This window comes from Pseudopodoces humilis, chromosome 3, assembly GCF_049639895.1.
Source record: "Pseudopodoces humilis isolate 2021_Gansu_Grassland_sample_001 chromosome 3, ASM4963989v1, whole genome shotgun sequence".
In the NCBI taxonomy this organism is placed as follows: Eukaryota; Metazoa; Chordata; class Aves; order Passeriformes; family Paridae; genus Pseudopodoces; species Pseudopodoces humilis.
The window spans coordinates 7216326-7229396 of record NC_142202.1 but is presented as its reverse complement, the minus strand read 5'-3'; the positions used below and the strand labels follow the sequence as shown (position 1 = coordinate 7229396).

The following is a 13071-nucleotide window of genomic DNA, read 5'->3' as shown; positions in this document are numbered from 1 at the left end:
ATAGACAGTAACAAAAATTGTCAGGCTCCAACTGTACTGCCTGTTGTGTTTTTTTCTTACACATTTAGATGGTATTACTGGCACAACTGCATATGTTTGCTAAACTTTATTCACTCTGTAATATGGAGAATTATACCATGCCTCTCATGTGCTTCATGAGGCATCTTTTGAGTAGGATATTTCAGGTTTTTCCTCTCTTTGAAACCACCAGGAGAATGAATAGGGAAATACAGATTGCAGATTTTGCAGCACAGTAAGAATATTTAGCTGTTTATTTTGGCGTTGCTGTATTCATCAAATGAGCAATTCATTAACTAAATGGTATTGAGCTACAGGTGACTCTTATCTGATGTAATCTGCAACAAAGGAAAGCTTCTGAAAAATTTCCCCCTCTGTATCTAGTAACAATTGTTACACATTTTAGTCTACATTTATGCCTTATAGTTTCTCTAGCTACTCTAGAGGAGTAAAAGAGCAGAAGTGCTATGCTGAGCCTTGTGCTCCCTAGCAAAGAGGGGCATGTTTGCCAATGACACCAGTGTGACCCAGGAATGTGTGCTTGTAGCCTGGAAAGCCGACTGCATCCCAGGCTGCATCTAGAGCACTGTGGACAGTAGCTGGACATGTGGGAGAGAGTCCAGAGGAAGGTTGGAAAGATGCTCAGAGTTGTGGAGTGCCTCTCCCATGAAGACAGACCGAGGGAGCTGCTTTGGGATGAGAGGACTCTGGGGACACCTTTGGCACCTTCCAGTACCTAAAGGGGCTCCAAGAGATCTGGACAGGGCCCTTTTGCAAGGGCGTGGAGTGACAAGACAAGGGGGAATGGCTTTAAATTGACAGAGGGTAGGTTTAGGTTAGATCCTAGGAAGAAATTCTTCCCTGTGAGGTTGATGAGGCATTGGCACAGGTTGCCTAGGGAGGCTGGGGCTGCATCACCCCAGAAGTGTTCAAGGCTGGGTTGTACAGGGCTTGGAGCAACCTGGTCTGATTGAAGACATCCCTTCCGTGGCAGGGAGGCTGGAACGAGATGGGCTTTAAGGTCCTTCCCAAACCAAACCATTCCATGATTCTAAATCCAACCTTAAGGTTAGCATTTTTACAAACTACAAGAGGCATTTTTTGTTTAAGGGTTTTTTTAAGTATTTGTCTATCATGTGCCTGCTAATGATCTTTCAGACTCAATATAGTGAAAATAATACTGTGTTTCTCAGTTAAAAATGATTTGACTTTAGAAGAAAGGAAGGAAACAAATTTCTCTGGCCTGTGCACCTGGTAGTACAGGTACTAAATATGTTTCTAATGCCTTGTTTGGTATTCACAGTGAGATCTTCCTGTAAAGCTCTCTTCACTGCTGTAATATAAATATATTAAAAAAAAAAAGTGGAAGGGTCTTTTTACCATCTGTCTCTGCAAAACAACATAGAGAAAGCTCTATCTTACAAAAGAGAATTGTCAACCCCTCTAGAGAGCCTAAAGCAAGAAAGCCCAAGCAAAAAAAAAAAAAATAAATTAGACATGCCTGTATCACAAAAATCAATAAAATACAATCTCTTGTGGTTTAATATGAAAATAAACACAAAGAAGTGGCTTTCAGGAAAAATATTGAGTTTCAGGTTTAGAATTGAAGATGTCAAGAGAAGACTGAAAGCAGAGGATGTTGTCCGGTTTACTATAGGACATATTTCAGAACCAAAGCCAGGAATAATAGTGTTGGAGGGTAAGCTGTCTGGCCATGTCTGAAAACCAAAATTCAGTATGAGAATGTTAGTGATGTGAGTGAGAGTGAGATGAAAAAGCACTCTTCTCATGGGTGCCAAACTTTGGGACACGTTGTTAAAACATTTGATTAGTTGAAGGTTATCTATAATTGGTTAAAATGCTGCAAATAACAAAAAGAATTAAAGGTATGGTTTTGTTTATCTACTTTCTTATTTATTGAATTTATTATTTTCTGTCATACTTACCTGTAGGTACTATTCGGTATTAATATGAATTCATATTAATTAATATAATTAATAGAATTAGTATAATTAATGATGCTTTGATATTTCTTTAAAACTGCTGCTGAACACTGCATGTCCTAGTCTTGTTATGTCTTCTCTGGAAAAAAAAAAAATGAAACAGAGCTTTAGCAGTATTTTAAATCCTTTAATTAATCACCATACATTCAAATCTAACTACTTTTTTTTTTTTTTTTAAAACAGGGAATAAATAAGGAGACCTTTAGTTTTCAGTTCAGTTTTTTTATAGTAACAGTAATGTAAAGTAATTGCAAATTAATGTACTGCAGGGATTTATTTAAATAGGTAGAACAGCATAATTTCCTGGTTTGTACTTCTGGTACAATTTCTGATTGTACCTGAAGGCTCATATGTGCTGTAACTCACTGTAAAGTTGTTGTAAAAAAAAAAAAAAAAGAAAAAGAAAAAAATAATGTGCTTTTTAGCTTTCCCCTGTTTTCCTGGTTACTAAAATGTGTGTGGGCGGAGCAGCATGACTTTTACACAGACTAAGTGAAGCAGTGTTTGTTGGGGAAAAACATTGTTGTAGAAAGCATCTGATAGGTGGGAATTACAAAATTACTGACATGTAATCTACACCCAAATTCTTACAACTGTGAAACACATCCCTGTTTTTTCCCCTGCCCTAAATAATGATGGTAGTTCAATACCTTATTGGCTTTTTCATGAGTGTGTCTTTGAGATTTCCATGTCTGTGTGGGTCTCACGAAGCATTTAGCTTTAAGTGCTTGATCAAGAAATTTTATTATACTTGGAAACAAATATCTATTCTTACCCACCATCCTGACTCTCAGGAGCAGTACTAAATATGGCATTGCTCATGAAACTGATAGTAACAGTGATCTTTCTGTACCCAGAGTTGCTCTTCTGCCCTGCACATTCAAAATCCTTTGTGGAGCAAGCTCCTGAAAATATACCTGTTAAGTTTATTACAGTTATTTTTAGTTACCTGTCATTTTAAGCTTTACCTAGTGGCAACAGCAATAGTGAAAGGAAAATTTGTATGAGGCTTACAGCTAGTTTTTAAGTCTGTGATAAAGCAGCTAGTTCTAAAGTGTCTATACAAGTAGACAGAAGTGAAAATGAATGTATAACCTGTGTGACTATCAATCACTCTTACTTTTGGAGGGACTAAATAATTCCTTTTAAGCTTCCCATTTGCATGCCTGCACTGCCTTTTCTCTGGTGTTACCACTTTAAATGATGCAGAAGGCTCTCTAACTTCTCCTTACAATCAGTCCAGTTTGTTGTGAGAGTTAGCACTTTATATCTTCTAACAAATCACACTGGAAGGCATACTGCACGTTTGTTTGCAGGTGTATTTCTCTGTGACAGCTGTTCTTTAAGACCTTGAGATCTGCCATTAATTTTGAGTAGTCAGAAAGGCATCCATCTAGTCAGCAGTACAAATCATTGCTGCTTGTTGATGAGTTTTCATTATTAACATTTCTCAAAGGCAAGGGTGACTGAAATTTACGGCATCAGTCAGCCACATGAGATGGGGTTGTGTCATTAAATGCTGCCAGATGTCACTGAGATGAGTTCATGTGCAACAAGCAGATCTTAGGGAGAGCTGTAAAAACTGCTGTGGCAAATCCCCTTCTCTGACCCTGTTTCTATTGCTTAAATCAATTGGTATTGTGACTTCTCAGTGTGGAGTCCAAGTGGCCTGATAGGCATTGTAGCATCAGCAGGAATGTGATGCAGAGTTGGGGCAAGGTTGTATGCAGCCATGGTGAAGTAGGGGTTGATGCATGGCCCACCTTGTGCTATTGCAGGTACGGCCTTGACCTGTCTGGAAATCCCAGCAGGAAGATAATGAATCAAATCCCAAACTGTTTTTGAAAGAAAAATAAACCCTACAGAGATCTCCAGAAAATAACTTTATAACCTTTTTGAGAAGTGGGGTTTGAGTCATACCTTTATAAAGATTGATCGATGTGTTGAACTTTGAAGACACAACCTCCTAAAACCAGCAAATGTTTCTTTAAAGAACTAACCAAGACCTGAGACTACATGAAGGAAGATTAATGTTTAGTTGGAAAAATCATGACCTAAGAGCATCAGAGAGTAGGTATTAAACTTGTCCATTTAATCTCTAGGTCAGCACATACCCTTGTCTTAGACGATGGTCTGCCATGCCATGCTGGTATTTTTCTCCCAGAGACTTCTCTCTTGGGACAAGGGAGCAAAATCAAGGTTGCAAAGACATGGTATGTTAGGAATTTTTCATGCTGATTTTTCAAACACATCTACAACTCAAATTTAATTTTTTTTTTAATTTGGTTTTGACTGGTTTACCTCTAAGGCAGTTATATCATTTTGTTGATGTATTCTGCTTCTGCACTATCTTATTCTGCCTTTTTACAGCCTGTATATGAAACTTAAATTATTTTCTTTGCCATTTGGGCCAATTTTTGTCTGTCTCTCCTTCACTGTTAATCCTAAGAGCTATACAGGTATTGTTTTCTATTTAGAAAGATGCCCTGGCTATATTAGTTTCTGATTTTTATAAAAGATTAAAATCCCCAAACTGCATAATTTTATAGAAATATGCTAGGTTTGCATGAACTTTGTTTGCTCATTTTCATGGGTGTTCTGTATTTAAATGTTATTGTACTACTTATAATGGACCAAACAATGAAGTAATTTGTCAAATATTATATAGACTGGTTTATGGCTCTATTTTGGTATGCTATTATTCTGAGTAGTCTGGAATTGCTTTAAGGAAAATACTCCTGTAGTGCCAGGTAATCTTTTTGGCTGCAGTTAATTTGATTTTGCTCGGTAGCAGGAGGCAAACTAAATGGAGTTAAATTTACATGGATTAAACCACAGCCTCCCCATCTCACCATAGCTCCAAAACTGCAGATTAAGTCTAGGTCATCTTACTGGTTTAAAGGAGAAACATGGATATGAGAGCTCTCAAACCGTTTTCATAATTACAAATGATTGATGGGCAGGTAGACATGATTCAAAGCGAGAAATCTTTGAATGACCAAATCCTATTTGGTCATTTTGCATCATCATAGGGAGGTTTCAGGGTGGTTGAGAGGAGAATTTCTCTTTTTGTTTTCTTGTCCCTCTTAAGTGGGACAGAGAAAGTTGAAATGTTCTTTGGAGAAACAATTATACCTGTGAGAGGAAGGAAAATGATCTTAAAAATTCAAAGAGAATTGCTCAGAACTAAAGGCAGAGATGTGAGAGCTTGTGTGTCCTGAGAAGATGCTCGTTTGTTGGTGAATACAAATTTATTGGGGGTTAGTCACAGCATCCTGACTTGGAACAGAACTGCATATATTTATGGGAGGAGATGTAAGTGCTTGTACTTCTTGGAACTAAGATATATACATACATACATACACACACACACACACATATATATATATATATATATATATATATATATATATATATCTGCATGGTGTTCCAGTGAGATAAGTAGGAAAAAAACAAGGAATTGTAATTGGAAGAAGTTGCCAAATTGCCTGCTTGGCGGGTTAACCCTTAGGAGGTCTCCAATGCGCTCTGACCTCAGTGGGATGTGTGCTGGAGGGAATAAAACACACCTGGCTCACTGGGCTGCTGGCATTAGGGGCTGAGCAAAAAGCAGCATTCAAACCACGAGTTGCCCCTGCCAGCCAGAAATGAAAAGGTTAAACCAGTTCTGTGGTTAGGTAAATCTTTGGCATGGAGCAAAGAGGATGGACAGCAGAATGTGTACATGGGGCAGCTTCTTTGAAGACAAAAGGCTGTGCTGTGAAGGAACTAGGAAGAAAATTGTGGCATAAATTGTGTACAGAAAATACCCGGGGGCAAAAACAACCAAAAAAACCCAAACCCCAAAACTCCAGTACATTGCTGCAATCTCATGCATTTGTCAGAAGGGAAGTATTTGCCAACCAATTTATTTAAGATTTTTCAGAGTAGTCTACCCAAGAAAGGTAGTCTCATTCCCTTGTGTGTGCTTGAGTGAGATCCAGGCCCTGATGCCTGAAGCAGCAAGGAGAGAAAACGATGGAGAGCTGTAAGCCTTGGAGCTGAGACACAGCAGGGATGAGCCTAAAGCAGCTCTCAGCTCTCAGAAACACTACAAAGACCTTGGGCACAGAGTTTGCTCCCCTCAGTGACCATGAAAGATTGTTGGGCTGGTACTGGAGACCCTTCCTGCAGGAGGAAGATTGCTTACATCCTTTTTCCTGTTCCTATTTCCTGGTCATTTGAGTTTTCCTCAGTTTAGGAGGTTAATTACCCTTGTTTGTTATGATAAATAGTGACTTTTGTTGCTGCTGTTTAGCCATCTCCAGGGAGTTCACTCATTAGAATGCTGATATGGGTCCACCTCAGAGCTTTGGCTAATCCTTGGATATGCTGCCTCTTGAGAATATCAATTCCCTCTCCCCTTCTGGCAGATAGTAGGGGGGATTGCAAACGACCCAGGGGAATAAGGAAAAGAATTAGGTAGGTCATGCAGGAATGGAGGAAAGCACAGTGTTGAAACAGAGACAAGTTGGGAAGCTGGGAAGTGGGAAAAGAGCATGTTGGGAGAGATGAAAAAAATAAAGTATTAGAAATGGAAGAGGAAAAGTAGTGACAAGCTGAATATCCAGAAAGTAATTCCCTGGATATTCTCTCTCCCTGATTAATTGATAATGGAAAATAATGTCTTTGTTCCTTCTGTCCTCTGATGTCATGACTTGCCTGTAGCATACATGTTGGGAGAGCACTGAAGGGTTTACACAGTGGAGGACTGTGTTTCTATTTTGTTCAAAGGAGAATAAGTTTAGACATTTCTTCACACAACTTCATATAGATTGAGCTATATCAGCTGAAAATATGACTTAGGTGGTATTATATGTTATTTTGTTGTTTTCATTTTTAATGGATAGTATATCAAATTATTTCTCTATGTTCTCCATTTGATTGTTTTCAGAATTTATAAAGCAACCTTTACATGTCTAGTAAGTGTTAACTTTTGACCTTTGCCTACTGCTTTCTTATGAGATTGTGTAGAAAAGGTAATTTATCTCAAACAAGTTATATATAAAAATATAGAAAATAAGCTTCTGATAGTTTGGGTTTTGTTTTTTCACTTTGAAAAATCCATAAATACTTGGTGCAAGTTCCTAGTTAAAAATACAGCTTCTGGCTAGTTTCTTTAGAGTCTGTGAGTCTTAGCATGCCTTGAGAAATTGAGGCTTAAGTTACTTTGTTTAAACTTCAAAAACTAAAGGTAGGAGTTTTTTCTTTCATTACTACCTGCAAAATCAAGTCAGGTGCAGCCACAGTGGATGCAAAATCATGCCACATTCTTTTCTTTGATTTTTCTCATCTGTGACAGAGATTTCTGGTACAAAGGATCAAAAGTCAGACCTACTTTTTGAAAAACGAGAAAATTCAGAGTTGTAAAAGTAACGTGAGAATTAAAGATGACTGACTTTTAAATTTAAATAGTTAGCATTTCCTTAATTTTCTTTTTTCCCCTTTCCCCCCTCCATTTAAATATATCAAAACATTGAAGTACAAAGAGAATTTAGGATGAAAGGTTAAAGATGACTCAGCCTCCATCAATGTCTGCCCTGTTTTTCTTTTTTAAAAAAGTCTTTTACCTTATTGTAGGCACTAAGGCATAGACTGTACCAGCCAAAGATAATGAGATGTTTCAATCTGTAGATTTTTGCTTGATGTCAGAATTTTTTTTTTAATGTTTAGGGAGCATAACACTTGGAACAATTTCATGTTTCAGAAGTGATAAGCCTACATGCCTGTATTATGTGATATTTTACTTTGGTTCATTGTATGTTGAAATATCTGCAAAGTATTGTACAAGAGTTTTCATTAACATGTTCTGTTCTGCTGTACCATGAAACCCCTGAACTGAATTAAATCCAGCAGGTCCCCAAGCAGACATAACGTCAGTGAAAAATCTCCAACAGATGATAGTAGAAATGAAAGGACACCCTTCAGATGCTGATGACTATTTTTCATAAAGGTTCTGCAATGAGAGTATACCCCATCCCAGGCAGAGCATTTCATGGTACTGGAGCCTTCATTTTCACTCTCTTGGTTTCCAAAAGGCCAATCTCCAAATTTGCATCTCTCCCTGGGGCTCAGTAGTTGAAGACTATGAAGTAGTCATAGTTTCATTTTAAAAGGGTTTGCTTCCATATAGATGTTGTTAGGTATGTGCTGTTTCCAGGATCTTAAGGTCAGAGTATGTAAGATAGAACAGGTGCCATCTGCTCTTACCAGCATTAAACAGCTGCTAAAATGTCTCCTGACTGGAATGTGGGAGAAGTGGAATCCATTCAGCTTTTCAAAGTTTACTAGAATAATGTGTACTGGGTACGAAGCACCTTCTGCTTAAGGACTGAAGGTAATACTGTCTAAATTTGATTGTACTAACCCACAAATACTCCATTGTGGCAGGCAATTGTTGTTTCTTACAGATAATATTCCAGAGACAGACAAATAACATGCCTCTAACTAGACCCAGAAGAAAGACATGGTCTTTATTTATTGTAAAGTAATTAAGGGGTAAATTGCAAATGACTGTTTGCCTCTTTCTACAACTGCTACTGCCTAGCAATAATTGCCAGGTAGGATAAACATCATTAACTGTAAAAAGTTTAATGTCTTAAAGACATTAGGGGTGCTGATATGTAGTCTTGAGGTCTCTCTGTACTACTTTAAAATATATCATCTGGCTTTGCCTTTTGGGCCTGAGCATAGTCCCAGCCTTGCCCATGGTACAGACATGCACGTGTGTGCGCACTCCTGTGGATATAATGAAATTTGGATTGCAGCGATGCAGTGATTAATTTTAGTAGGGAGATGCTTCTGCTGTCAAAATAAAAATTAGAATCTTGCACGCTACATACAGAAGCTTCTCAGGAAATCATTCAAGCCCTCTCTTCCTATCAGGCTGGGGAATATGCCTCTTAATTTCCCCTGACAGAAAATACATCACCTCATCAGCAGCCCTAGAAAATGACAAAACATCCCTGCCAAAAAGGACTGCCTGCCAAATGCTTCCATTGCCACTGCAGGAAGTGAGACGCGGAAGGGAGGGGTGTGCTTCAGAAATTCCATGGAAGGAGAATAATTTACCTTGCTACCTGTCGAGTTCCACTGTTACACCTTACATAGTCACAAAGCGTTCATCTCATAGTCAAGGTGAGACCCTTGAAGAATTAATTTGAGCCAGAGGGCACACAAACATTTAATTCTGAAAGAATAATTTACACTCCTGGATCTGGATAGTGTGAAAGTCCCTCACAGTGCTTGAGCCAAGGCAAACATCTTGATGCAAAATCCATACCTGCAAGATCTCTTACATATTTCAGTGCCAGAACAAATGCTGCACAGTCACACACTGTACTGTGTGCATTAACCTGTACCAGTGATTATCTCCACTGAAGTCACTCTACAGTTTTATAAAGGTGCTGTAGCGCTACTAATAGCAAAATTTGAATTTATTGAAATATATGCTGCTGCACTTCGGCTTAAATGAGTAACGTATTTTAAATAAACCTCAAAATTCTACTGAATCTTGCTTTGCTGAATCTCACATAATTACATTCAGAGTCTGTATATCAAATAGTACATTAGGACAGAGGATTTTTATAGACAGTTATTGTAACACTTATCATTGCTTCAGCATATTTCTGTTGCTGACCTTTTTTTAATTAATTTTTTTGCAAACCAAAATTATGATGAGATAAGAATGTTTATCATCCCTGTATATTTGTGGGGCTCTTGCCATACACATATATACACACACATATATATATATGTATCTATGATAAACACACTATCTTTGGTAAATATACTAATAGTGTATTTTTATATAAATATAGTACAATGGGCTGGCTTCCTATAACGATTATTATTCCTATTATGATGAAATTTGTGGCTGGAGCCTTTTCTGTCTTGTAGATGGGTGGTCATTTGTTGTGTGACAGAAATGGTCTTTGTACTTTATTTGAGATAGCTATCTGCCAATCATTTAGCTAAAAGAGGAGCCAGGGGACCGATGGAAAAGTGTGGGACACAGAAATGTTCCAGCAGGCCTGAGGTTTGTGTAACTTCTGTATCTAGCCCTGTAGAGATGCAATCTGCAGTAACTGATTAATCCTTTATAACATATCTCTTCAGGATGAAAAATCCTTCCAAGTGACATATATGTATAAATTGGTATATTCTATACACATACTGGCAACACTGGCACATTACAAACATATTAACTTTATATGTGTATGTCAAGAATAGTTTGGCACGTTGACATCCTGGTGGCTTTTATAATGTACAAAGTATTCAGATCCCCACTTCTTGACCAGCAATAAACTCATGATTTTTATATAGGTACATGTTATGATTTTAAACACTGCAGAGCAAAAGTTTACTTGCTGAGACCTTTGTCTTGCATATGACTGCAGTAATGGACTTTGATTGGTTTTGCTTTCAGAGATACCTGCGTGGTAATGATTAGGGAGTTAAGAAATGTTAAACCTGTGAGTAGCTACTTCTGTTTGAAAGTGTTCAACAAAACACACGGGTTTTATGAAATACAACTGGTTTTCTTCTAAGATACATCCAGAAAGCTTAGGAAAACAACTTGCTTATCCCAAAGTTATGTAGTTATAGTCCCCAAATTCCTGTTCAGATGGAACTTAATTTGGATAAAGAAATAATTCCTGGTTTTAGCTGTAAGACCTTGCTTTGACTCCACAGAGTAGGTCTGAAGATGCTGTAGTGGTAGGTTCATTGTGAAAATTGTTTTTTAATAGATACTGTTTTAAAATTCTATAATGGAAGTATTTATTACCAAATAAATATTACCAAAAAAATCTCACTATGGCCAGGAGGGGATTGTGGTGGTAGTTGTTTCACTTTGCTTATTCCGGGTAGTGACATGATGCAGTACTATTTAATAAAATACAATTTCTGCATATGTGGAATTTTGAAGTCCTTGAAAATATGAGCACTTATAATTGTGTATAGGTAAAGAAGTGAGTAATGCAGTGATAATAAGTCCCCAGGACATTATTATACGATACAATGTTTGGCTGTGTACTGTTTGTCCTGCCAACATGAAGAAGCAGGAACACTGAGAAGAATATGATTGGAGAAATTTGAGGAATATAATTGGGACATACTGGCAAGACTGGTGGAGAGCAGACATCTCTTCCCTCTCCTCTGGTGCCCCACATCACTTTTATAATTTTAAGATGTCTAGACATTCCTTCAAAATTATTGAAGTTGGAGATGAACCAGAGAGTGGGAATAAATTATTTGTATTGCAGAATTCCTCTGTATTTTAAACATGCTTACATTCAATGTTAATAATGGAGCTCCTCATTTAAATCAGTATATGTCTGCTCCGTGTAACCAGCCATAAATTCTCTACAGTCTTGTATGTACTGATAGACTAGAAAATTATGCATCTTTTTTATTGGTTCAATATCTTCAGCCAACCTGGGGAGGCAGTTTTACTCAGAGATTTCACCTGCAAAACAACTCCAGCAATACCAATGGGAGGTTGTGTTATTCTATCTCATCATGTGAGTGCTGGGGAAAAAATAGATTTGATTTACCTTCAAGTGCAAGCACAAATTATGGGGAGAGGACCTGCTTTCTCCTGCATTGTTCCCAGCAGTGGCTTAGCAGACCAAGTTCAGTGGTACTTGTTACCACCTCTTGAGTCTTCTGTGTGTTTTCCAGATATAGCTGGTTTTAATTAGTTCAAGCATTTTATTTATTGGTATACAAAAAAGGGAGGCAGTTCTCTCACTCCCTGCTTCTCTCTCCTCTCTCTCTCTCCCTCTCTCTTTCTCTTCTCTCCCTGCCCCCACTTCCCCTGTAGGATGGGAAAAGAAATGAGGAGATAGCTTTGAACACCTCTCTGGAAGAACTCAAAGTAGAGATATGAGTAGTTATTTTTAGCAGTTGTGCCACTGCCTTGATCTCATCTTCAGTGTGATAAAGCAGGATTTTGCCTGCATGTGTGAATTCTCTTCAGAAATTAAAGCTGTCAGCTTCCAGCGTGGACACACATTTGAATGGCATTGAGCTACAGCTGAGTTACAAGAAGTGGTAGTTCAGGGCACAGCAAAAGCTTCAAGTCAGGTGTTGGCTGGAGTCCAGCAATGCATCTCCAAGAGCTTGACTTCAGTGATAGTTCTTTGTTCCAGTGATAGAACATAAGTAAAACCAAACAAATTACACTAGCATACAGTTGGAGATCATGGATTTTAAGAGACTAAATGCAGTCTTTTAAAACGCACTTTCCTGCAGAAATTGTTCTTCCTGTTTTGATACTATCACAACACATTTGGATTGCAAAGTTTTAATATTTATGTGGGCAAGCAGTGATTCCTAAATTTTCTTCTAGTCACTCTCTAATGACAAAATGCATTGTTATCTTAGCAATACTACAGAGCAGATCACAATAATCTCGGCAGAAATGTGCAATGTGATATAATGTGATAAATGATAATGTGATAGCATATAGCGTAGCTCATGAATATTTGGTAGTTGCTTTGTAAAGAGAATTTTCTCATTTGAGCTTATCACTTCTGATGCTGATTCATCCTTTAATGTCTTCCAGGTCGCCACTTTAGAATTCCCTCCGAAGAAACTCTTTGGAAACAAGGATGAGCGAGTGATTGCAGAGCGACGGTGTCACTTAGAGGTATTACCAACTTTTTAACAGGTTTCTGCTGTGTGTTTAGGTACTCCCTGCTTGACCAACAGAAGCCATTCCCATATGATCAACATTAAATAGCCTGTTTGTAAGTATCAAGTTACTTGCTGCCTTGTTTGACACAGGAGATGGCAGCAGTAAATTGCAAAGTAAGGAAACATCTCTTAAAAAATAAATTACTCCTGGTCTAGAAAAAAAAAAGGAACTCTTAGAGATGTTCATAGGAGATAGATTTATTTAAGGGGGAAAGGTGGTGGGTGAAGTAAGTGTTCACTGTAGACAACTGGTCTCTGTGCAACACAAGATTAAAAAAAAAATACTGCTACTTTAAATGCAATGTGTTAT

The 13071-nt window shown here is 37.9% G+C and overlaps 1 protein-coding gene across 4 annotated transcripts in view; it reads left to right on the top strand.

Annotated features, from left to right (window-relative positions):
• Nucleotides 1–13071, top strand: part of KIF16B (kinesin family member 16B) — a 137715-nt gene that overhangs the window by 104215 nt on the left and 20429 nt on the right. For all 4 annotated transcript variants that reach the window (XM_005525425.3, XM_014254682.2, XM_014254683.2 and 1 more), the window contains one exon: nucleotides 12631–12714. In XM_005525425.3, the coding sequence (XP_005525482.2) occupies nucleotides 12631–12714 (84 nt within the window). The remainder of the gene's footprint in view (nucleotides 1–12630; nucleotides 12715–13071) is intronic.